This window comes from Podarcis liolepis (genome assembly GCF_965112155.1).
Source record: "Podarcis liolepis genome assembly, chromosome: 7".
Taxonomy (NCBI): Eukaryota; Metazoa; Chordata; class Lepidosauria; order Squamata; family Lacertidae; genus Podarcis; species Podarcis liolepis.
In genome coordinates, this window is record NC_139561.1 from 6,232,860 (window position 1) to 6,258,710 (window position 25,851).

The 25,851-nt window shown below is 46.9% G+C and overlaps 1 protein-coding gene across 1 annotated transcript in view; it reads right to left on the reverse strand.

Moving 5' to 3' along the window:
- Positions 1-25,851, reverse strand: part of ANTXR1 (ANTXR cell adhesion molecule 1) — a 136,109-nt gene that overhangs the window by 63,195 nt on the left and 47,063 nt on the right. The window contains exons 10-12 of the mRNA XM_083514239.1: positions 22,760-22,858; positions 12,864-12,933; positions 10,925-11,003 (exon numbers count right to left, since the gene is read on the reverse strand). Coding sequence (XP_083370365.1) covers positions 10,925-11,003; positions 12,864-12,933; positions 22,760-22,858 — 248 coding nt within the window. The remainder of the gene's footprint in view (positions 1-10,924; positions 11,004-12,863; positions 12,934-22,759; positions 22,859-25,851) is intronic.

The following is a 25,851-nucleotide window of genomic DNA, read 5'->3' on the forward strand; positions in this document are numbered from 1 at the left end:
AGTACATTTGTCAGATAACCTAGAATTTAACAAACAAAAAGCTAACATTAAGGAAAGGACAAGGGACGCAGGTGGCGCTGTAGGTTAAACCACAGAGCCTAGGACTTGCCGATCAGAAGGTTGGCGGTTCGAATCCCCGCGACAGGGTGAGCTCCCATTGCTCGGTCCCTGCTCCTGCCAACCTAGCAGTTCGAAAGCATGGCAAAGTGCAAGTAGATAAATAGGTACCGCTCCGGCGGGAAGGTAAACAGCATTTCCATGCACTGCTCTGGTTCGCCAGAAGCGGCTTAGTCATGCTGGCCCAATGACCCGGAAGCTTGGCCAATAAAGCGAGATGAGTGCCGCAACCCCAGAGTTGGCCATGACTGGACCTAATGGTCAGGGGTCCCTTTACCTTTAAGGAAAGGACACCTGAAGACTTCAGAGGATGGCACGATACCCTGCGGGTACAGCACACGCAACTGGCCTAGAAGTTATTCTTCAGACAAATGTTTGCTGAAGCAGAGCCCTTTGGACTTTGGCCAAAGAATTTAAAGCAACATTTCCCAAGATGGTGCCCTTCAGAAGCTGCTGCCCTTCAGCTATGCTTCCTGGGGCTGATGGGAGTTGTAGTCCCAAACATGTGGAAGGAACCATATTGCAGGATTGCGTCTGAAATTTGTTTGCAATTGAATGTGAAGCCATCTCATTTGCCCTTCCCCAAGCCAACAGGGGAACCAAAACATAGCTATCATTTTTGTCTGGACCTTTAAAAAAAATTAGAAAAAGATCAAAAATTGATGCTAAAAGCGGGTGAATGGAACTTAAGATTGGAAAAATGGGAAGCTGAGAGAAACAGATATTGATGGTTCATCCATTCCTAACAAGCTATATATTTTGCTCATTGACATCTTGCAACACTCAAACTGTATGCTCAAACACTCTTGCCCTCCTCCTGGGCTTTTATAAAGGCCTTATAATTGTTGTTTTTTTCAACCAAAACCCAGGTAAATCTGTAGAAATTTCAAATCGAGTGTGGCCTATAATATGCCAGAGAAACCAAAACGGCCAAAAGTTTTGCTTATAGCATTGTTGCCCGCTGGAGAAACAGAGAAAACAACAGTTGGCAGGACACCACTGAACACAAATTAGCTTTCAAAGTTGGAAATCTTATAGGATACACACTGGGGGCATTTTCCAGTTGCTTCCTCAATGTTTGTGAAAACAGTGTGAAGACCAAGAATGGTTGCTGTATTAAATTTTTGCTCAAAATAATGCAGTTTGTATTAACACGTGCAGCAGAAACATGCATGCAGGTGGGCGATAGGGTAAAGTTCTGCCCCATCTGGAATCCAGGACAGAACATAGATGCCTCCTGTAGATAAGAAAGGAAGGACATCACGTGGGGTACTTTTTACTGCTGAGTGTCCTCCAAATGTTTTTGACTACAACTCTCAGTATCTCCTAGCATGATCATGCTAGCTGGGGCTGATGGGAGTTGTAGTCCAAAACATCTGGAGGGCACCAGGTTGGGGAAGTAACTAGTTAAATTCTTTGGCTGGAGATGGAATTTCCAGGTTCCCACTCAATGACAAAGACAACCCCTTTATTTGATGCTCCCTTTAGTTGGAGGGGTGGCAATGAGCTGTTGCTGCCTGATTTTAGCACAGCTAAACAATGGATTTCTTCATTGTTTTCTGTAGGCAGGCAGAACCTCAATAAACGGAGGTCTCTTATTTTGAAATCTACAGAAGAGCCACTTGGCATAGATTCCACAGGGCAAATTTTTCTCTGCGGCATGGAAGTTGCTGTCTATCATTCATTTTATCACGTATTTGTACAGGGTTTTAAAAATACATATAACTGAAACAATCTGGTCTAATAAAAAGGAAATTAAAACTCCCAGACTCTCTGCTGGTTTTAGACTCCAGCTTGCTTTGATCATCCAATGTTTTCTAGTTTCTGGAACAGCAGCCAAAGCAGACACGAGGGGAATCTCATAAAATAACTGCCATGCTTGAGACAGGGGATATAGCCTGGCCTGCCTTTATCTACCTTGTCTGTGCTGCTCAAGAGCAGTAGACTTCATGGAAAACGATACAGTGCGGAATGGAAAAATTTAATCAGGGCAGCAAACTTTGGTATGCTGGTGATTTTCAGTGGAAGATGTTGTATCCGTTCTCAGTTCATCTATGGTCATGGTTCAAAGATTCCAAGCGCATGGCGGAATGCTTTCATGTATTAAAAAACCATCAACTGCAGTGCACATCGAAAGCTAGAAGGGTTTTGCAGTCTAAACTTCTCCCAGAGAAGCTCAGTATGGCAAAAGATCCTAAGAACTACCTGGTGGTATCTCCAACTGGACCAGAGTACTGCACGATCACATCTTACATGCATTTAACTTGCACAGTTTCAACCATAAGCAACTGAAGGCAAGCTGGCTGGAACTGTCCAAGCTAAATCCAAGCAAGGCAGAACTTCAAAGCTTGTATTGTGCAGGCACCCAGCTCATAAGTAGCTTTCAAGCTCTCTGCCTTGCTTGAGAGGCAAGACCCCCCTCAGTGTGCCGGCTCTGGGAGCGCCCCTCACCCACTAAGCCGCAGAGGTTTTAAGTATACACAATTTTGGTGTGTACGCAGAATTCTTGGAACCAAACCCCCATGCAATATGTGGCCGTACTCTATGGCAGAAGCAGAGAACAGGAGTGTTATCAGAATCCAGGTAGTGCCAAAAATGTATTCCAAGTTCCCAGGACAAGGCGGACAGAATGGCTTCAGTGAGAATGTGGAAGGCGCAGCACTGCTAAGCGATTCTGTTTAGGATGTGAAACCTTAAGAAAAACAAGTATTTCTCCATCTCTGACTCGTGAGATTCTAGCTAGCTCAGCTTCTCGTTTGTATGGTTTAGTGCAGGGGTCTGCAACCTTTAAGACAAAAAGAGCCACTTGGACCCGTTTCCGAAGAAAAAAAAAACTGGGAGCCACAAAACTCGTCATTATAAAAATAACTTTTTTGTCACTTTTTTATTATTTCTTTGTTTGACCCCTCAGAATTACTCCTCCTCATAGAAATAAACGTTAAATTAACAAGTTACCTTTTTGTGTCTGTGTGTTCTTCACTCCCCTTCAAAACAGTGACCAGCGTACATGCCCCCTTTCAATGCAGTGACCAGCGTACATGCCCCTTACAATGTAGCGGACGGGCTGGAAGGTGACGTCGGGACGGTGCGTGACTAACGCACGCACCGCCCCCATGCAACATCACAGCCAGTACAGCGCCCGCCACACTGGGGAGTGTTGGGGCGCACAATGCGCCTCCTCCCCTCGCTAGTATCCGCCCCGGAGCCGCAGCAAAGGTGTAAAAGAGCCACATGCGGCTCCGGAGCCGCGGGTTGCAGACCCCTGGTTTAGTGGCAGCAGGTGGCCAAAGGGGGCCTTGGCTGAGCCCCAGGACATTAGGAAAGTCCACGGCACTTAGCCCCCGCTTCTGCTGGAGGACTGTGAGTTTTCCTTTAAAGAAAAGGAAGAAGAAAGCAAGCCTTCCAATTCCTGAGAGAAAAGCAGCAAAGCAAAACAAACTGGCAAAACTTTAAAGGAATTTCTGGCCCCTCCTGCCTTTCAAGTGTTCTTAGTCACTGAGCGAAATCATGGCTGGGACTGATGAGTTGGTTGTTTTGCACCCCAGGAAATAGGAATCTTTGGGGTCCTAAAGAGCTGCTGCTTTTTCTGTTCTTCTTTTCCTCATTTTGAAGTCCTTAGAATCACCATAGGTCTAAATACCTTATTCCCCCCCCCCCCAATTGTTCCCTGAGGGCTCATCCACACTCCTGTTTGTCCCCTGTTTTATTCCATTTCTCCTTTGATTTCTAGGCAAATTTCTATGTACTGAGTTGAATAGGATCCAAAAGGCAGAAGTCTGATTGGTCCTAGAACAATAGGATTCAGAATGCAGCAGTCTGATTGGTCCTAGAATAGGGTCCAGAACGCAGCAGTCTGATTGGTCCACAGGAGCCACCCAATCCAGCTCCAGGTGGAAGTGAATCCGCAACCTGATTGGCCTACAGGTGAATAAGCCAATCACGTGGGGCCCATTGTGTAAATAATATATATAAAGCAGACATTCTGAGGGAACTTCCATTCCTCCTCACCATTATGAGCTGAATAAAGAGCATGAAATCCACTCTCAATTCTGAGTATATTTCAGTCTTTTTCTCTCCCCCCCCCCAACCTTCCCTGGGAAACTCACTGTTTACTGCTAAATCGGAACAAAAGCCAATCTACAGCAGAAAACGTGTGCATCCTCTTGGGTGCAAAGTTCCTAAATCTTCCACAGCCAGTTGGACATTAAGGGCAAGGTAGGAGATGATTAAATATTCAGTTTATATTTAATTTAAATTTGTTGTTTAAACTCTGCACACAAGCTGACTCTCCTTTTGAAAGCCAGCCTCATTCTGCACCTATACCTAGTCACAAGCAATGGTTACTCACATTTTCTCGCTGGGCCTGGGACCCCAAGTCTTTTAAGGTCCCAGCAGCATCCATCTGCCATACCCTGAGCCCATTCTTAAATCTTTGGCAGGCTGCAGATTTCTTATGCTAGCTTTTTGAAAATCCTTCTCCTACGCCCATCATTTCTTGTCTCCAGGTTGGAAGGAAAGTCAAGTGTATCAGTTCTGTACCTCAATAAATAGAATTCCTCAGCCAACGGCAGAAGGTTTTCCACCTTCTGCCAGCCGCCTTTGGCCACTGAGTCCTTTTGGCGCATGGAACGGAATGGAAAAAAGAATGTGGAGCTCTGTGAAGGGGATCCATTTGCCCTGCGTGGGCTCAGTCTCCCCTCCACCTCCCTTCTGGATCATTCAAAGCCAGTGATCTCAGAGCAGGGTTTGGGACTAATCTCAAAATCTACAAGGCGAAGAGAAAGGCTAATCATATTGTGCACTAACAAGCAGCTAATGGGGGCCAGGCTTATGCGCCACTTGGCCAGGTGGGCTGGGCCCAAGAGCCAAATTCCTGGCACACTTCCAGCCTCCACACCTCTCAGCACCAGTTTTCCACCCCGGCCGACAGATTTTCGGCTCTTAAAGCACCTTGTATTTGGGGGAGTGCCCTGCAGCAGGATCCAGACCCCCACGAGTGTGTATTTGAAATGCAATTTGTCTTCAACATGCTCGTGGCCTCACCCCAGCTGAATACTTTGCAGGATCCAGCAACAAACCCTGCCTTACTTTATTTCAGCAGAGAACCTGAAAATGGCTAGATTTTTGTTTCAGTCAAAAGTTTTATCAGGTTTTACGAGCAAACCAAAATTCAGTCAGGAAAAAAAAAGGAGTGCTACTTCTAGGATATAAAAAGTTTCCAAAACATTCTAAGCAGTGGAAACATGTACAAGACTCTTGGCTATAAAATAAATCTCGGCCCTGCCCACTTTGATTGAAATACACATTTCATTCATTCTTTTCTTTGTTTTGCCAGACTGGACGTGCCTGTCTTTCGTCCAGAGAGGGACACTGTCCACGGGGGAGTGTTTGCGAAGCAACAGGCATCAGGAATTTATGGGCTGCCTGCGCCAACCCTAGCCCCAGATTTGTACTCCAGCAATAAAGTTAAATATTTCCCCGATTCAGGTCACAGGCAGGGCTAGGCACTTGCTACTAAAACATCCTCTATCTGATGGAGTTGGGGCAGGGGAAATTGAACTCCCTACAGGTTGCAGCATCAGGAGTCAGCAGCTATGGGCAGGTCCGGCCCAAGATATATTGGCACCTGAGGCAAACCACAAAATGGAGCCCCTCTCCCTGCCAGGAGAGTGAAGGGGAGAGTGAAGATCTACATCACGAAAAAGGGAGTGGGGGCAGGAATCAAATCAACCTTTACTTGATGGTTGAAGAGGGAATCAAAGGACATCATTGAGGTGGCTGTGAATCACACCAGGTGGGCACAGAGCCCAGGAGAGGCAAGAAGGCAGCTCCTGCCATTTCTTCCCTCAGAGTGGAAGGAGACCAGCAGTGCCTCCAATTCGCTGAGAGGCCTCTGTAGAGGTGGCATGGCGGGGGGCACTGCTGAGGGGATGGCACTTCCGGCCTCCAAGGAGCAGTGGCGAGCGGTGAATTGTTTTGTAGAGGAAGAGTTAGGGCCAGAGGTGCCAGCTTGCGAGGGCGATAGTGGGGGCCCGACATTACATACATGAGCATCGCACCTCCCTCCCTAAGCCGGGCAGAAGCTTCCTGGGCTTTGAGAAGGAGGCACCAGGCTCTAATAATTTAATACTCTAATTTACCAGGAACATTTAAGGGACTGGTCTAGTCTCTGTGAGGGACACAGGTGGCGCTGTGGGTTAAACCACAGAGCCTTGGGCTTGCCAATCAGAAGGTCGGAGGTTCGAATCCCCGCGATGGGGTGAGCTCCCGTTGCTCGGTCCCTGCTCCTGCCAACCTAGCAATTCAAAAGCACGGCAAAGTGCAAGTAGATAAATAGGTACCACTCCGGCGGGAAGGTAAACAGTGTTTCTGTGCGCTGCTCTGGTTCACCAAGAAGCTGCTTAGTCATGCTGGCCACATGACCCGGAAGTTGTACGCCAGCTCCCTCGGCCAATAAAGCGAGATGAGCGCCGCAACCCCAGAGTCGGCCATGACTGGACCTAATGGTCAGGGGCCCCTTTACCTTTACTAGTCCCCGTAGTCCGCTTACAGCACACCATAGCCAAGGAGCTTGCTGCAGCCGTCACCGTCATTGAGGCAGTGGCAGCATCAGCAGGCAATGCAATCCTTGGAGGCTAGATCTATGGATTCTGCTGCCTGAGGCACTTGCCCCACCTTCCCTCATGGAGCAACAAACAAATTCCTAGCAAGGAACAAATAACAGTCAACCAAGCCTTAGCACACTGGTTTTTACCTGCTGCTTACTGTGTACTCCCCCCGCCCCCAGTTGCTGGATGATCATTGTTTAATTGTTTGTTAATTGTGGTTCTGGACTGCACCAATGGAAAGGCAGGGAAAGTGTTTTGCAACTCAGAAATCAGCAGCCACACTGGACATGTTGGAAAAGGGTCCGAGTCAGCCAAAGACCGAGAAAGACGGGCCCAAAGGAGGGGAAAGAGGCTCAGTTCAGGCTCCCTTGCCCTGAGAGTGATCCTGGCAGCCTAGAGACTGATTGATGAAGCCTCTCCAAACCACTGCACGTCCTGACTCATCACTTGGTAATCCCTGCAATAAAGCCTGCTGTTCCCTATGAAGGCTGAAAAGGAAGGAAACACAGCTGGAGCATCACAATACAGGCAGAATATTGTTTAAGGCAAAACCACATAATATCATAGCACCCAAGGAGACTTCTTACATAAGAGCTCTGGTGCATAATTCAAGCCTTCAGAGCTGCTCCTGCTGCTGCTGCAAGGATCTACTGTATATAGCCTTTCTCATGCTGAATTCAGCTACTAACAGTTCAACAGGAGGGGGGCAGGGAAACCCCGCAGAAAACAGAAATTACACTAAGCTGCCTGGGGACTTTTTAATGAATATGGCTCAAGAACATAAGGAAAGCTTGCTGGATCAGGCCAATGGCCCATCAAGTCAAGCATCCTGTTCTCACAATGACTGACCACAAGCAGGATCCAAGCACAAGATCCCTCTCCCCTCCTGTAGTTTCCAGCAACTGATATTCAGAAGCATTGCTGCCTGCGACTGTGGAGCCAGAACATAACTATCGTAGCCATTGATCGCCCTCTCCTCCATGAATTTGCCTAATCCCCTTTTAAAGCCCTCTAGTTCAGTGGCAGGGACGCGGGTGACCCTGTGGGTTAAACCACAGAGCCTAGGACTTGCCAATCAGAAGGTTTGAATCCCCGCGACGGGCTGAGCTCCTGTTGCTCAGTCCCTGCTCCTGCCAACCTAGCAGTTCGAAAGCACATCAAAGTGCAAAGTAGATAAATAGGTACCGCTCTGGCGGGAAGGTAAACGGCGTTTCTGTGTGCTGCTCTGGTTTGCCAGAAACGGCTTAGTCCTGCTGGCCACATGACCCGGAAGCTGTACGCCGGCTCCCTCGGCCAATAAAGCAAGATGAGCGCCGCAACCCCAGAATCGGCCACGACTGGAACTAATGGACAGGGGTCCCTTTACCTTAAGTTCAGTGGCATCACTACCTCCTGTGGCAGCAAGCTCTGTAGTTCAACTACGCGCAGCATGAATAAGGACTTTCTTTTATTTGCCCTGAATCATCTAGCATTCAGATTAGGCTCCTGTCTGAAACTCTGAAAAGCAGCTGCTAGACGGAGCAACGGTGCTATTTTAAACCACCCAGAGACCTGCAGGTATAGGGTGGTATATAAATTCAATCAATCAATCAATCAATCAATCAATCAATCACTTTCACTCCAGTCTCTTTTTTGATCTGTCACTGCCATCAGCAAATTAAGTGGTTAGGACTTTTTGCCCAGTGGCTGACATTGAACTGCACTTGCCATTTTACTGCCCCTTCACCTGGTTTGGAGAGATCCTTTTGTCATCAACAGAACTGGCCCCCTCTCTGCTCTCTCCTTCCATTCACAATCAGAGGCCTCAGCACAGGAGGGATTCTAGCCCCCAAGTCCTTTAGCCAAAGGGAAACCAGTTCACACAAATGTGCGACAGCCAGCTCACTCCTTGTTGGCAAGAGAGCCTGAGTTTCATGCTGCTAGAAGATTTCTCCCAAGGAAATGATGCGCAGAGGGCCCTTTTGTCATCAAGTTACCAGCAAGGGCTTAAACTGAAATATTAAATACTTTGGGGAAGGGGAAAAACGAGAGGAAATCGTACCACCTTGTTTTTGCAAGCACCGCAAAAAGTGACATGCATGGCAGCTTTGGAAACCAACATACATTAATCATGTCAAGGATCCTGTTGACTCTAGGCTATTTTGCTGGTTGCGTTTCAAAGAGGAGGATGACGACACACCCACACACACACCAATTTTCTTTAATCCCCCCACATCAGCGTTTGGGGACCGCAGCTCTCTAGGCTGCCCACAAATGTATTATATAACTTAGCTTCTTGTTTTGACAATCCACGTGACAACATGCACCAGTTTTGTCTGAGAGATTCAGAAAGGGACAAGGAATGAGCTTTGCCCGTACAAAACCCTCCGGGAGCAATCTGGCCGCCCTCACTTGGGCGAAACACCCAATAATTCCAAGGGAAGTTCTGCTTGGTAACTGCTTGACCACATCGGCTTGCAGTTGGCCCAGACCGTGCAGGATACTCAATTTCTTGGCCAGCATCTAAGATGAGTTCCAGCCAAAATGTGTAATGTACAGGATGATGATTGTACAGATGGGACCAAAGGAGGATGGGAAGATGGCTGGCCAGTGGGGAGGAAGGGCAGGGAGGGAGACAAGCACGATTCTTTTCTTACCAGCAATGTCTGGTGTCTCTTGGGACTCCAAGGAAGGCCAACAGGAGGTGGAGCCAAAGCCAATGGCAATCAGGGGCAACTAATTCCAGGTTTGTCCCCACTGACCCCTTCTTTGCTGAGAACTATAAGGGCAACTGAGAGTGTCATAGAATCCTGGAATTGCAGAGCAGGAAGGGGGCCCCCAAAGGTCATCTAGGCCAACCCCCCTGCAGTGCAGGAACCACAGTCAAATACCGTATTTTTTTCTCTATAAGACGCACCAGACCATAAGACGCACCTAGTTTTTGGAGGAGGAAAGTATGAATCTGAATCTCAGAAGCCAGAACAAGAAGAGGGATCGCTGTGCAGCGAAAGCAGCGATCCCTCTTGCTGTTCTGGCTTCTGGGATAGCTGCGCAGCCTGCATTTGCTCCATAAGACGCACACACATTTCCCCTTACTTTTTCGGAGGGAAAAGGTGAGTCTTATAGAGCAAAAAAATATGGTCATCTCTGACAGGTGGCTACCCAACCTCTGCTTAGAAACCTCCAATGAAGGAGAGTCCACCACCTTCTGAGGGAGTCCGTTTCACTGTTGAACAGCTCTTATCCTCAAAAAAGTTATTCCTAATGTTTAGCTGGAATCTCATTTCTTGTAATTTGATTCCAAAAGACAGAGGCTAACAGGCAGGGCTGCCCCCTGGGCAGGCTCTAAGAAGGCAGACAGATGGGGCTGGCTGAGAGCAGCCAAAACTTGGTGAGGTAGTGCCCAATTATCATCATCATCATCTTGTTGTTGTTGTTGTTGTTGTTGTTACTATGTTCCTCCTAGGAGCTCAAGGTGGCATCCATGGTTCTCCCTCCTCCCATTTTACCCTCACAACACCCCTGTGAGGTAGGCTCCGCTGAGAGATAGCGACTGTCACCCAGGAAGATTCACGGCTTAGTCTGGTCTCCAAGGCGATAGCCCAGTACTCTAACCACTACACCACGCTGCCTCTCGGACCAGTCTTGATTCTCCTCAACACTCCTCGCCTCCCCAGATAAGCCTTGCTGCAGATATCCTCTAGCACATCTAGTCCAGTGACCAAGAGCTCACTGAAGCAGGGGCTCACAGAATCATAGGATGGTAGAGTTGGAAGGGACCCCAAGGGTCATCTAGTCCAACCCCCTGCAGTGCAAGAATGAGAGCTAAAGTGGCTGTTTCTAGGGAGGGGGTTCCCAAAAGGACCCAGTTGAATCTGCCAAACCAACCCTTCCCTAAACTGCTCTGCAAATTTAGCAGCACACTCCTATGCACAGAAGAGCCATCAAATTCAACTGGTCTTACTCCCAGGAAACTGCATTTAGGACTTCGGCCTAGAAGAATTATATTACATAAGGAGGAGCAAATGTCACTGAACAATGAAAGGATCAAAAGGCAATCTTGCCAGATTTCAGCCGTTATCATCTCTCCCCTTGCATTTCATACCTGTGTCTAAGACAGCCCACATTCCCACTCAAGTCAACAGTAGCCAAAGCATAGCCATTGCTCTCGATGCTCCCTTAGCGATACCCAAGGATGGATTTCTAAGCTGGTCACTTACACAGTGTGTGCTGGATATGATGACGGAGCTCGAGATGAAGCTGAGCCCATCGTTCATGCTGACCTGGAGAGCAGCTTCCCTAGAAAAAGGGAGGGAGGGCGAGAGTCATTACCCAAACCGGGCCCGGACTTACAATCCCCCTAGCTCATGAAAATATGATGTTGCGGGTTTGGAGGGCGGGGTCAGTCTGGATGATGCCCTGAGTCCCTTCCAACTCTTGAAATCCTGTGGAAGCAGGCGGCGTGAGGGCAACTTTTGGCTGTCTGGTTAAGCACCATGATTTAAAGAAGTGGCTCTGTGCCCTAGAGCGCATGGGTGGGTCTTGCCCCCACCCCCCAGCTGGGCAGACTCAGGCACCATCGCCAAGAACGTGCCATTGGATGCAATGTCGCAAGCGGCCCCAGCCCACCCGCTCGCTTGCCCATCACTTGGGAACCGAGGGAAGACTCGCCCCATCTGCCTGGATTCTTCCCAAGAATGAACACATTTATTTGCAGATAGACATTACAAAAAACAGCAACACTGAGAGTTTCCAGTTCAGTTTCATCACAAGGAAGCAGATCCAATTCACCGTATTTTTCGCTCCATAAGACGCACCTAGAATCATAGAATCATAGAGTTGGAAGAGACCACAAGGGCCATTGAGTCCAACCCCCTGCCAAGCAGGAAACACCATCAGAGCACTCCTGACATATGGTTGTCAAGCCTCTGCTTAAAGACCTCCAAAGCAGGAGACTCCACCACACTCCTTGGCAGCAAATTCCACTGTCGAACAGCTCTTACTGTCAGGAAGTTCTTCCTAATGTTTAGGTGGAATCTTCTTTTTTGTAGTTTGGATCCATTGCTCCGTGTCCGCTTCTCTGGAGCAGCAGAAAACAACCTTTCTCCCTCCTCTATGTGACATCTTTTTATATATTTGAACATGGCTATCATACCACCCCTTAACCTCCTCTTCTCCAGGCTAAACATGCCCAGCTCCCTTAGCCGTTCCTCGTAAGGCATCGTTTCCAGGCCTTTGACCATTTTGGTTGCCCTCCTCTGGACACGTTCCAGTTTGTCAGTGTCCTTCTTGAATTGTGGTGCCCAGAACTGGACACAGTACTCCACCTGACCATAAGACACACCTAGTTTTTAGAGGGGGAATGCAAGGAAGAAAAATTCTTTAAAGGGAGCGCTGAGCAGAGCCTGTATGCATCCCAGGCTCTGCTCAGCGCTCCCTTTCACGAGCCGCAAGGAGCGTGTGTGCGGCGCTTGCAAGCTTTTCCCCGAGGAGGGAGAAGGGCAGCCCTCTGTCCCTTCCCCCACCTCCCACAAAAGCCAGGGATAGCCGTGTGAAGCCTCCTCAGGGCAGCGGGAGGAAGGCTCCCCGTGCCCTGAAAAGGCTTCGTGCGGCTAAGCCAGCAGCTAGAACAGCAAGAGGGAGCGCTGCGCAGTGATCCCTTTCGCTGTTCTGGCTTCTGGGATAGCCGCACAGCCTGCATTCGCCCCGTAAGATGCACGCACACTTCCCCTTACTTTTTAGGAGGGAAAAAGTGTGCCTTATAGAGCGAAAAATACGGTAAGTTTTTGACCCAGAAACTTCCTATCACTTGAGGAGTACAAAGCTCTACTCTTGCCAAAGAAAACTGCAAAGAAGCAAAGGGGATGGGGGCAGCTGTGCCGAGAGAGAGATGGTCCTGTCTCTGCAGACGTGGAGCTGCAGGTCTGCTTTGGGTAGCCCAGTCAGCCTAATTTCAGCATCAATGGCACCAACTTCAGCCGAAGGTGCAGAAGGAATCCTGACAAGCCCACAAAATAAATGGTTTTCTTAAGAAGGGAAAAAGGCAGTCATAGAAAAAAGAAAACCTTACCCCTAAAACTCGAGCTTTCTAATGAAAACATGCATAACAGAAGAAAGGCAGAAAGAGGTAAGAGCCGCCCCACATTCCAACAAACCTACATGCCAACTTCTCGCAGCACAGGGGCAGGGCAGAGCAGGTAGGTGTCCTCCACTTTGAATGGTTTCTCATCTGAAAAGAGAAGCAGAGAAGGCAGTCTGAGCGCATGTGAGTTGGGCAGGACAACGTTTGTAGGTGGCAATTAAAGCGGAGGGTGACAGTGTTTGTTTTACCAAAGAACATGCTTACAGTGCTCTTCAACAGTGCTTTTTTTTGCAGTTTACAGCAAACTGAAATAGACATAATCTCCCCCCCCCACCCCCAGCTATGTATCCCCAGTTATATACCCATTTCCACCCAAACCTGCGTCCTCCTGTGCTATACAGCACAGCAAGCAAAATCCTCAATAAGATATAGAAAACAGGGGTAGACATCTCTGCTTAGGCTCACATACAAACCTCACATACAAGACAAATACGGTGGTACCTCGGGTTAAGTACTTAATTCATTCCAGAGGTCCGTTCTTAACCTGAAACTGTTCTTAACCTGAAGCACCACTTTAGCTAATGGGACCTCCCGCTGCCACCCTGCTGCCGGAGCATGATTTCTGTTCTCATCCTGAAGCAAAGTTCTTAACCTGAGGTACTATTTCTGGGTTAGTGAGTCTGTAACCTGAAGCGTATGTAACCCAAGGTACCACTGTATATACCTAATAAAACCACAGCTGATGTTTCCAAATAAATGCAATTTTCAAAAATCCTATACAGTGGACGCTCGGGTTGCAAACGTGATCCATGTGGGATGCATGTTCATAACCTGTGTCCGTGTGATTTGGCATTTCTGCACATGCGCAAAGCGCAATTTCGCGCTTCTGTGCATGTGCGACTGCCGAAACCCGGAAGTAACCCGTTCTGGTATTTCCAGGTTTCGGAGTTCCATAACCCAAAAAAACACAACCTGAAGCGGCTGTAACCTGAGGTATGACTGTACAATTAAGAACAGCAGCACCCGGGAGATAGTGAGGGACCTATTGGGAGTGAACATGGACTACTGCACGGGGACAAACAAAAGAGGATGCCTTCACCCCGGTGTGACCCGCTTTCATTACATACACAGTCCAACAAGTCAACAACCTAACCCCCCCCCCCACAGAATACAAATTGATATGGCTGATTTGACCCAACATCCCCCTTTCCCTCCACCCACAAACAAAACTCACTGCAACCAACTGAATGCAAGCAGCCATGCTCTGGGCTCTCCAGCCTCTCCCCCCAACCTCACAATGCCTATGGCAGAAGCATCTCACACTGAATGCAACTGACCTTCAGATAGGACTCTATGAACTGAAAACAGGGACGGTATTAGGTACCTTTGCTATCCATGAAAATCTTTCAATAAAAAACTTTTTTTTTAAAAAAAGTCCTATTTCTATGGAAGGTTAATCTCACCATGGATAGCAATGGTACTGAAATAAGTCTGTTTCCCAATGATTTCAATTCATAGAGAAATGGGCAATAAATCAAGTCTCGAAAGATAAATAAGACCAAAAAAGGAAATGAATTACTACGAGACATTGTAATATAGAGGAAATACCGCTTAATAGAAAGTGGAGCAGATAGTTGTTCGCATTGACCAATGGTTTTAAATAATCATATACATAATAAATTACATTTATATATAATTTATAAATAAATAAGTAATTCCACCAGCAGATGGAAATTCGGAAGTCCCTCTGTTGTAATTTTTGCTAATGTTTCTCTGTTTCTGCTTTCTTTGTTTTCCCCCCTTTTTCTCGATTTCCCCTTTCTCTTCCTTTGTGTCTTACGTGGCTGTAATCTTATTGCATGATAGGAAAACCTCAATAAAAATCAAATGGGGGGGGGGGGAGAAAGATCAGAAAAGCACGTTAACTTTGGCTCAGAAATAAACTGCCAAGCCCTGAAGTTTGCATGACACGTGTCCTGTCCTCCACTCCAGATGAGGGTTGGGCTGCCTCATCCTGAAGAACAGAAACGTGAGAACATAAGCAAAACCTGCTGGATCAGGCCAATGCCCCATCTATTCTCACAGTAGCTAACCACAGACCTTCCATGTGTCCTTATTTCCCAGGGACAGTCCTGGATTTACAGAAGTGGTCCAAATTTCTGATTTGATCCTAGAATGTATCACTTTTCCTTAGGATGTCCCTATTTTCATTGGAGAAATGTGGGAGGGTATGGAGTTATCTGCCCCACCCCACGTGCCAACTGAAGGCATTCCTGTATAGCGATATTTTTAAAAAATGTTTTATTCAATCAATCAACCTTTATTACGGCCCAGAGACCCAACAAATCATTACAAAGCAATGCACAATTTAAACAGTGTACCTCCAGGTTAAACAAACATTTTGATCAGACTTAAAGATAGGGATCACTGGTTCTTGCAACCACCGATAAAAACTTCACTAATGTTCTAGCGTTTGTCCGGTCTTCCAATAGGAACCTGACATAGTGAGCCTCTGATTTTCCCAGGAAAGGTACCAGCAAGGGTAATATCAGTTCAGCCCTGGCCTGCTCGTATTTCGCACAGTGCAGCAAAATATGTTTTATAGAATTGATGTCTTGGGCACACGAGCAAAGTCTGTCCTGGTAGGGAATTAATGTTTTATTATGTTTTTATATATGTTGGAAGCTGCCCAGAGTGGCTAGGGCAACCCAGTCAGATGTGCAGGGTATAAAGAGCTAAATTATTATTATGGTCTAGGACGTCCCTATTTTCATCGGAAAATATTGGAGGGTATGTAACCAGATGTCCATAGGAAGCCTGAAGGCAGAACCTGCAGGTTCCAGCAACTAGTAGCCATCAGTTGCCCTCTCCTCCATGAAGTGGTCTGATCTTCTTTTTAAGCCATCAGTGTTAGTGGCCATTACAGTCTCCTGAAAGGAGTTCCATAGTTTAACTATGCCCTGAATGAAGGAGGACTTCCTTTTATCCGCCAGGAATCTTCCAAAATTCAGCTTCATTGGATGTTCATGAATTCCAGTGTTATGAGGAATTCACTTTCTTCATTCTATGCATAATTTTAGAAACATTTCACCTCTTGCTCGCCTTTTCTCTAAACACGGCTTCCATTTTGAAAGGGTCCCTCAGAGAGAGCCAGCGTTGCACAGTGGTTAGAGTGTCGGACTAAGACCTGGGAGACAAGGGTTCAAACCCGACCCGGCCAATTTGGTTGAGTCGGCCTTGGTCAGTTTTGACCATTTTAAAGCAAAATCCATCTGCTGCAGAAAAACTTAAGCTAGGTTGTAGAACCATCTTCAGCTGAGCTGAAAGGATCATAGCATCTTTTTAACCTTTTGGCCTTGACAATCTTATTTGATTATTTTAGACAATTCCAAAGAACAGCTTTAATCCCACTTTAGCCCCAAAGCCTGCTTTTCATTTCCTCTCGAGTTAGGCCGACAAGGTCTTTTCTTTGAGTTACTCAACATGCTTATGCAGGAACCCAAAGCATCTTGTAGTAAACAACGCTGGTGACTGATTGCAAGGAGAGCAGCTGGGCTGGAGTCGGGAGGAGCATGGTATTTCTGCTCCCAGGCATAACAAGGTTGGCTCTCAGCATTCCCAGTTTGTCCCCAGTCACCTCAGGAAAATCCCTCAGAGAGTCATCACATCTCGCAACAGTCATTTTGGCTTTCTTTGCTCAGAATATTTTCCCCATTACTTTTCTCAATGTCAACAATACTTAACGCAACCTTGCAAGTTACTGGTCCACAATTTTGGGTTTTTGTTTTGTTTTTTATACCTAGTCCACCAGCCCAGCCCAGTTAGGTTAGAAACTTCTAGCATAAAAGGAACTATCGTAAGACATCTCTTCCTGTTCACCTGGAGAAACTTTTCACTTACCGTATTTTTTGCACCATAACACTCACTTTTTTCCTCCTAAAAAGTAAGGGGAAATGTCTGTGTGTGTTATGGAGGGAATGCCTACGGGTGGCATGCCTACGGATTTTCCTCCTCTAAATACTACATGCGTGTTATGGTCGGGTGCGTGTTATAGAGCGAAAAATACAGTATTTTATTCTTAAGAGTCACTCAGCCACAGTGGTGTAGTGACTGCAGGGTCACACTAGAACATGGGAGGTTAGGATTCAAATCCTCACTCAGCCATGAAGCTCATGAAGTGACCCTGGGGCCCAGTCAGTACCTCTCAGCCTAGCCCACCTCACAGGATTGTTGTGGGGATTAAATGCACAACCATTACGTCCTCATTCAGTCCCCACAACCACCCTTGGAAGAAGTTTAGGCTGAGAGAAGCAATGAGCTCACTTGCCCAAGTGAGCTCCATGTCCAAGTGGGGATTCGAACTCTGGTCTTGCAGGGCCTTGCTGACACTCTAACGACTACCAGACCCTCTAAGTGTCCCTATTTTCAAGGGACATCCCTGATTTAGAGAAACTATCATGGTTTCTGATTTGATACCGGAATGTCCCATTTTCCCTTAGGATGTCCCTTATTTTCATTGGAGAAATGTTGGAGGGTATGGAGTTATTCCCCCACCCCCCGGTGCCAACAGAAGGAATCCCTGTATATCGATTTTGTTTTTTATTGTTTAATGTTTTGTTATGTTTTTATATATGTTGGAAGCTGCTGAGAGTGGCTGGGGCAACCCATTAAGATGGGTGGGGTACAAATAGTAGAATTATCATTATGGAATGGGATGTCCCTACTTTCATCTGAGAAATGTTGGAGGGTATGCACTACATCTCTGTAAGATGTAGCTGAATATCACCCCAAGGTCTCTAGTTTATCCTTCTCTTAGCTTAGTTCAGCCTTCCCCAGCCTAAAAGTCCAGTTGTTTTGGATCACTACATCCCAGCAGTTCCAGTATCCTACAGCCACACAGCCTGGGGCTGGTGGAAGTTGTAGTCCAAAACATCTGGAGGGGACCAGGTTGGGGTCCCTTAGCCAGCCTCTTTTATCCATGCCATGATTCAAGGTCTTGTGCTTCCACTTCCTGAGAAGGTTCTCTTTGCCTTCCCCACAATAAATCTGCACATCCTTTGTAGTCTGACCTTCCCAAGGGAGTGCAAGTTTAGCTGGCAAGTGGGGAGGGCTCACTTTTTGCTTGATCATCAGTTGCTGCTTCATCACAAATACATCCTTCGGCTGTTCCCCTCCTCCCCTCCGCAGCACAAACAAAAACTGGTGTCCACCATTCCATCCGACTGCTCCCTGGAAAGACTTCTTGCGAAACAAAACCATGATGCATTTGAAACTGGGATACCAAATTTGAAAAAGTAATTAGACAGCGATGAGCCTCACCGAAGAGTAATTGCCCCAAATCTGGATCTTGACATTGAGGGAATTCTCCTTTTCTACCTATATTTTATCCTTGCTACTAACACCAAACAGATGCTTGTGGGAAACTTGCAAGGAGGATTTGATAACAAAAGCACTGTCTCCTCCTGTGGCTTTCAACAACCAGTATCTGGGACCATTACTGCTTCCAGCGATGGAGGCAGATCATGCCTAGTAGCCACAGACAGACTCCACGAATGCTCATGGGAAGCCTGTAAGCTGGACTTGAGTTCAACACCACTGTGCCCACCTGCAGTTCCAAACAACTGCACTCCACTTTCTACACAGGAACCATCCATTAACTTCCACTCTCTGCTTCCTGCTTCTGAACCAGTTACTGATCCGTAAAAGAACCTCTCTATTCCATGACTACTAATTTCACTCAAGAATCCTTGGTTAGGGAACTGACCTAACGGTTTTGTCATTGTGTGTTTTAATTTTATGTCGTTTTTATAGTTAAAACAAACTTAAAAGCCAATTAGGCACATAAGTGGCATATAAACCAATAATAAATAACAATTGTCCATGTGAACCACTTGAAAACAAATCAAATTACTTGCACCCTTGGGTTATTTTTATTTATTATTGGAGAGAACCCTAAGTGTGGCTGGTTTTATGTGTCACACTGTAGTCAATTTAGGGATTGTGCACTTTGAATCTTTACATATCATCTGCTTCCTTGCCAGTGGATCTTCAGTCATGCAACCCTCGGAAATATTCACACCATCCAGAAATGTTTGCTTATTCTGGCGCAGACGTTTTTCCAACTCTCACTATGGTGGCAGCATGGAATATTTCCTCCAACAAAAGAGCCCCTTTCAAAAAAAACCAAAACACCCTGAAGTTTATTTTGTGGGGAAGTCAGAATGCAGTCAGAGAGACAGTGCTGGATTCTCCAAGCCAGAAAAATCGCCTGCTCAGGAGCCCAGCGAATGGGAAAGAAGTGTTTTCTTAATGCTGTAATGAAAACCAGGCCGGAATCGTGCTATTATTTCCCTGCTCTGCATCGAAGCATTCGGAGAGCCAAAGCAACTTACGAGAGCCTTGGGTTGTGAGTGGGTGGAGGGACAAGGAGATGGAGACGAATGAATAATATAGGCAGTTATGTCACAGGGTCAGCTGTTAGTGTAGACAGTGAAAAAGGCTGGGGCAAAAAAATATATATATATCATTCTCCCTAATGGACCGTTCTGTCGTGCTTAAGCTTTTTAAATTGACAGCAGATGCTTCGTCTTCAACTTGGGATAAAATTCCATGTGGAAGAAAGAAGGTGGATCTACTTTTTTCCAGCCACCCCCCACCCCTTTCTCTCTCTCTCTCTCTCACACACACACACACCTGGAATTGTAAATGTTACAAAGCGGGCTCTCTCCCTTACCAATAACTTCATAGAATCACATACAGTGGTGCCTCGCAAGACGAAAAGAATCCGTTCTGCGATTCTCTTCGTCTAGCGGTTTTTACGTCTTGCGAAGCAAGCCCATTGACGGATTAGCGGATTAGCGCTATTAGCACTATTAGCGGCTTATCTGCTGATCAGATCAGCTGATAAGCGGCTTAGCGGCTTAGAAAAAGGGGGGGAAAGGGGGAAAAAAACCGCAGGAACTCGCAAGACATTGTCGTCTTGCGAAGCAAGCCCATAGGAAATTCGTTTTGCGAAGCACCTCCAAAACGGAAAACTCTTTCGTCTAGCGGGTTTTCCATCTTGCGAGGCATTCGTCTTGCGGGGCACCACTGTAGTTGGGAGTCAGAAGGGACACCAAGCATCATCTAGTCTAACGCCTGCAGTGAAGGAATCACAGCTCAAGAATCCCTGACAGGCAGCCACTCAATCCGTCTTTAAAAACCTCCTGTGAAGGAGAGTCCACTACCTTCCGACATAGTCGGCTGCTGAACAGCTCATACCACCAGAATGTTCTTCCTCGTGTTGAGTCGGAATCTGTTTTCTTGTCTTTTGACTCCACTGGTTGGGGTCGTCCCTTCTGGCGCGGCAGAAAACAACCTTGCTCCATCTTCCATGGGACAGCCCTTCAGGTATTTGAAGAACGCTATCATGTGACCTCCAATCTTCTCTTCTGCACCCAACTCCCTCAACCTTTCCTCAGAAAGACCCTGTTTCATCTTGGTCACCCCTCCTCTGAGCATCTTCCAGGTGGTCAATCTCCTTCTTGAACTGGGTAGAGGACTCCAGGCAGGGTCTGACCAAGGCAGAATTGAGTGGTACAATGACTTCCTTTGCTCTGGATTCATGGATGAATGCTGTGGCTTTTAGAAAACCTCCCCATTGCTCCCCCACTGGTCTAACTGAAGCAGGAATGGCTTGCTGGTTTTGCCTTATCTGCCTCTGGCACCACGAGAAGCTGCACCAAAAGAAGACTCAAGAGCAGCATGATGTGACCTACATACGGCTCCCATCAGGTCCTAATTGATTCAGCTCAGCTTTTAAAGCCGGCAGCAGCCAAGAGTCACATCACCGCCTCAAGAATGCAGGAATGGAGAGGGAGTTCCAAGTTTAAGACTTGAAGGCAGCTCTGTGTCAAACTGTACTAATTTACACTAGGGAAAGGACTCCATCCAACATCTTCACAAAGGAGACGCGGACATTTTTCTGGAAAAAATCTAAGAAGGTTATGCTGCCTTTCCCTACTGTAAAAATATGTGGCTCTAGATTTAGCTCAACGGTTCCCAAACTTTTTTTTGCCCTACCCCCGGTTCCATAAATTCACCCCCATTGCCCCCTACCCTATAAAAAGCATTATTCAGAATAGCAGTCTGCATGACCCACTAAAGAAGATAATAACCTCCCAAAATTCAAAACACTAACAATTAATTGCATATCTATTCAAAATGCACTGAATACTATTAAGTTTAATTAATTCAACAGAACTGGTGAACTTGATCCAGTGGTACCAGCTTTTCAAAGTCTCTAATAGTCCTTTACACCTCCAGTTTCCCCTCCTGCCCCCACTTGCTTCTTAGAACCCCCCCCCCCCAGGAAATCCTACTGCCTCCCAGGGGACAATACTGCGCAATTCGGGAACCACTGATTTAGAGCTAGATTCCTTTTGTTGTATCTTCATAATATTATATTTTATATTCAAGGCACGTGATCTTCTGAACTGGCTGTTCTGAGTCTGACCCCAAAACCAGAAGTTTCTCGTTTGCTTGTCAGAAAAAGCTTCTACATAATATGGTGAATCTGAATTTTTATTGAAATGCGTAAGATCAGTCGCTGGTTACCATGAGAGCTTGTTGTTGTTGTTTAGTCGTTTAGTCGTGTCCGACTCTTCGTGACCCCATGGACCAGAGCACGCCAGGAGAGCTTACTTTAACACAAAATGCCGCTTATTATTGTCTGTTTCAGTCACTTATGTCCTCCTTGCCTTCCCACTCAAGCAAACTCAAAGCAACTCACATGATAAAACATGACACGAATGAATCCAGTATAAAACCCCAGCCTAACGACAGCTCAGAGCCTTTTCCCTAGAAGGCAGCAAGTGAAGCAGGCCAAGTCAGGAGGCTGATTTTGAGTGCTGTGGAGGGGCTTCAGACTGTTAGCTATTTAATTTATTGTTGCCATGGAAAAGGAGAGGTGCTTGTGGGGTTTCCTGCCTCAGATGCCAAAGTAACTTGATTAGCATTGGATCTTTATTGCACCTTGTCATGTGAGGAGATGGAAAGCAGGGTAGCATCTACTTCTCTGTCTCAGGGGGCCAGATACATGAGACTCATTTACAGTGGTGCCTCGCAAGACGAAATTAATTCGTTCCACGAGTTTTTTCGTCTAGCGAATTTTTCGTCTTGCGAAGCACGGTGTCGGAAAAGTTTTGGAAAAGCTTCAAAAATCACCAAAAACCTCAAAAACAGGCTACCACGACGCGTTCTATGAGTTGCTCCTCGAAGTCAAGTCGCAACTGTATTAACGGTGTTAAGAAAAAGGAAACAAACTTGCAAGACGTTTTCGTCTTGCGAAGCAAGCCCATAGGGAAATTCGTCTTGCGAAGCAGCTCAAAAACCGCAAAACCCTTTCGTCTAGCGAGTTTTTCGTCTTGCGAGGCATTCGTCTTGCAGGGCACCACTGTACACCTCAAACACCCCGCTGCTGCCCCCTTGCCTCCTAGGGAATCCCACAGCACTCCAGGGGTGTCACCGCTTACTTTGGGGAGATACTGCTGCAACCTAACACCACCCCTGCCTCTCCTGGAGACGGACATCATCTGCTATGCTCCTTGACCAGGAGAAGAAGAAGAGGAGTTTGGATTTGATATCCCGCTTTATCACTACCCTAAGGAGTCTCAAAGCGGCTAACAATCTCCTTTCCCTTCCTCCCCTACAACAAACACTGTGAGGTGAGTGGGGCTGAGAGACTTCAGAGAAGTGTGACTAGCCCAAGGTCACCCAGCAGCTGCATGTGGAGGAGCGGGGAGGCGAACCCGGTTCACCAGAGTCCACTGCTCTTAACCACTACACCACACTGGCTCTCAACACAGGAGCTCTCCTGCTTTCCGCAAGGGTTTCCCAAAGCGAAGGGGCAAACATCACGGAAGTGGACAGCGAGCCAAGCCCGGCACCATTAGCCAACTGAGCATTCAGACAGAGAGAAGAGCGAACTACTCACTGAGCGTGACCGTCTCGTTGATCCTGAAGCTGCAGAGGACGCGGTCGACATTGCGAGCGTGGCGAAAGCCGTTCCCCGTCACGACCACTTGGAATGACTCTGGAAAGACAGGGAATTACTGGTTCTCCTCCCCACATCTAATAAAGGCACCACATTTTCTCTCTTTTTTGAAACATTTTTTTTTTACTTTTAAATGTAAAATACAGCAATACAAAATATACTTTCCATCACAACTCAAGTCAAAGAAGATTCAAATCAACTTTATACAGTGGTAGCTCTGGTTGCGAACGGGATCCACTCCGGAGCCCCGTTCTCAACATGAGCAGAACGCAACCCGTGTCTGCGAGTGCGCGGGTTGCGATTTGCCGCTTCTGCGCATGGGCATGACGTCATTCTGAGTGTCTGTGCATGCGCGAGCGGCAAAACCTGGAAGTAACCTGTTCCGTTACTTCCGGGTCACCGCGGGACACAACCTGAAAAGACGTAACCTGAACTGAACGTAACAAGAGGTATGACTGTAGAACTAAAAATGCTTAGATTCCCCCCTCACCTAAAATAAATAAATAAACAGGAGTTACATCTTGATCATTTCCCTCATCTTTTGCCTCACAGGGATTAGGCCAATGGCTCATCTAAGTCCAGTATCCTGTTCCCACAGTGGCCGACCAGATGCTTGGGGGCTTGTCAATATCATTCTGAAACCCTTCTAGCTCTCTGGGTGCCTCCATGCTCCCCCAGGCTGAACATCTGATGTATTACTAAGGAGAAAAAGAAAAAGCAACCACCGTCCTCCTTCCAAAAGAAACTGACCCTGTAAAGGATTCTTGGGGAGAGTCTGCAAAGGACAGACAGTTGGGCAAATCCCACACAGGACAGGACCAGCGGCAACTACAACAGGAATACTACACAGCCTTCTAGGACCAGGTGCCAAACTGTCAAAGAATTATAGAATTGCAGAGTTGGAAGGGACCCCAAGGGTCATCCGGTCCAACCCCCTCCAATGCAGGAATCCTGTCCACAGCTGTCCCTGGGTGGGCTCAAACCACTAACCTTCTGGTTAACAGCCAGACACAATGACCCACTGTGCCACTGGTACCAGGTGTTGCTAAGCTATAATTGCCATCGCCCCATAGCACTGCCCAGGCCAGTGGATGGGAGCTGGGGTCCAACCACACCTGTAAGGTGCCGGGTTCCCCTCCCCTGTCTTATATTTATTATTATTATTTAATAATCTTTATTGGTTTAAAACACAGACATAAACATAAAAGATGGTTTACAGCAGAAGCAAAGAAGAAAAAAGTCAAGATGGGAAAAAAAAGACAAAACTGTGTACAAAAAGAAACTTTTCAAATAACAATTAAATAAAAATTATGGATATAAAACTTCCAATCGTTCTCCTTATACTATTTATGCTGTCATTGTTTTCTCGCACAGCTTTATGTTATATCATATTATTTTCATATAATCCAAATAAAAATTTATTACATTTTTTTACTTACAGGTATCATTCAAGTTCTGCTAGTATAGTATTATTTGTACAGTATAGTCTAAAATATTCCTTAAATATTCTCCATTCTCCATATACTTTCTGATTTAAAGCTCCTCTAACTCTTCCTATCAGTTCTGCTGGTTGCAAGTACTCTATCATAAGTGTCTGCCACTCTGGTATCGTTGGTGTTGTTTTGCTTTTCCAGTTTCTCGCCACAGTATTCTAGCTGCCGTAATTGCATTCATGAACAATGGTCTTATATTTTTTTAAATTTCTGTTGGTAATATACCTAGTAGAAAAATCTCTGGTCTTTTTTTAAGGGTAAGTTATACTAAAAGGAGGGACGCGGGTGGCGCTGTGGGTTAAACCACAGAGCCTAGGACTTGCCGATCAGAAGGTCAGTGGTTCAAATCCCCGCGACAGGGTGAGCTCCCGTTGCTCGGTCCCTGTTCCTGCCAACCTAGCAGTTTGAAAGCACATCAAAGTGCAAGCAGATAAATAGGTACCGCTCCGGTGGGAAGGTAAATGGTGTTTCCGTGTGCTGCTCTAGTTTGCCAGAAGCGGCTTAGTCCTGCTGGCCACATGACCCGGAAGCTGTACGCTGGCTCCCTTGGCCATTAAAGCGAGATGAGCTCCGCAATCCCAGAGTCGGTTATGACTGGACCTAATGGTCAGGGGTCCCTTTACCTTTACCTATATTAAAAGGAAAAAGCCTAAGACACATGCAAGGAAAGTTTTCTAACCAGATTCCACTTTGCAGTTGTGGCCGTTAGTGTGTGCAAGAGTGCTCGTAAACTAGAACAAACAGGCGATGGGGAGAGCGAGCTGTTATCGCTTCAAACTCCTTTGCAGGAAAAGTGACCCTGGTTTCTGCTGAATCAACTGTTTCGCTGGCTCTTAGCGTGGATGCCGCCCACTCACTGCCTCTCCCAGCGCACGCCTCGAGGGGGGCTCCTGCACTGTAGCGGTGCAAAGCACACAAGTCAACTCAGGAATCTGGGCTGTGCTCCAAGCCACAATTTCTTTCATCCCAAAAGGATCAGCTGCACACCAGGCCAGGCCAATCCATCCCTGCAGGCTGGTGAGCTCATCAGGGGAAGAGGCAACGCAGCAGAAAGGTGGGAGGTAAGCACCAGCCGGGAGAAGGGAGGAAAATCCTTGCCGTTGGCTATGTCTGTCTGTAGAAGTTTCTCAGAAGGGCGGTGGGAGCTGCTTGGGGCAGGGGAGGAGGAAAGCTGAAAGGCCTCAAGGCAGGACCCTTTTAGTCATGGAGCATGCACCAGGTGATCAGGGCCAGCCAATCCCCTCAAAGCACTGGCGGAAGCACCTTGAATCCAAGCCACTACCTCCAGTGCCCTTGGCTGAACAAGGAAGTTCCTGATGCTCCCAGCAGCGATCAGCTGATGGACACTAACAGTGGCTCTGGCTCTGGTTGTAGCTCACTGTGTAGAGACCTGGAGCAGGGCCTTCTCTGCAGTGGCACACCCTGGCTGTGGAGGAACTCCCTTGCTGGGGAGCAGCCCCTTGGGCAGAAGAATGATTTGCTTATTTATTTGAAGTATTTACAGTACAACCACATATTATGCGTAATCAACTTGAACGA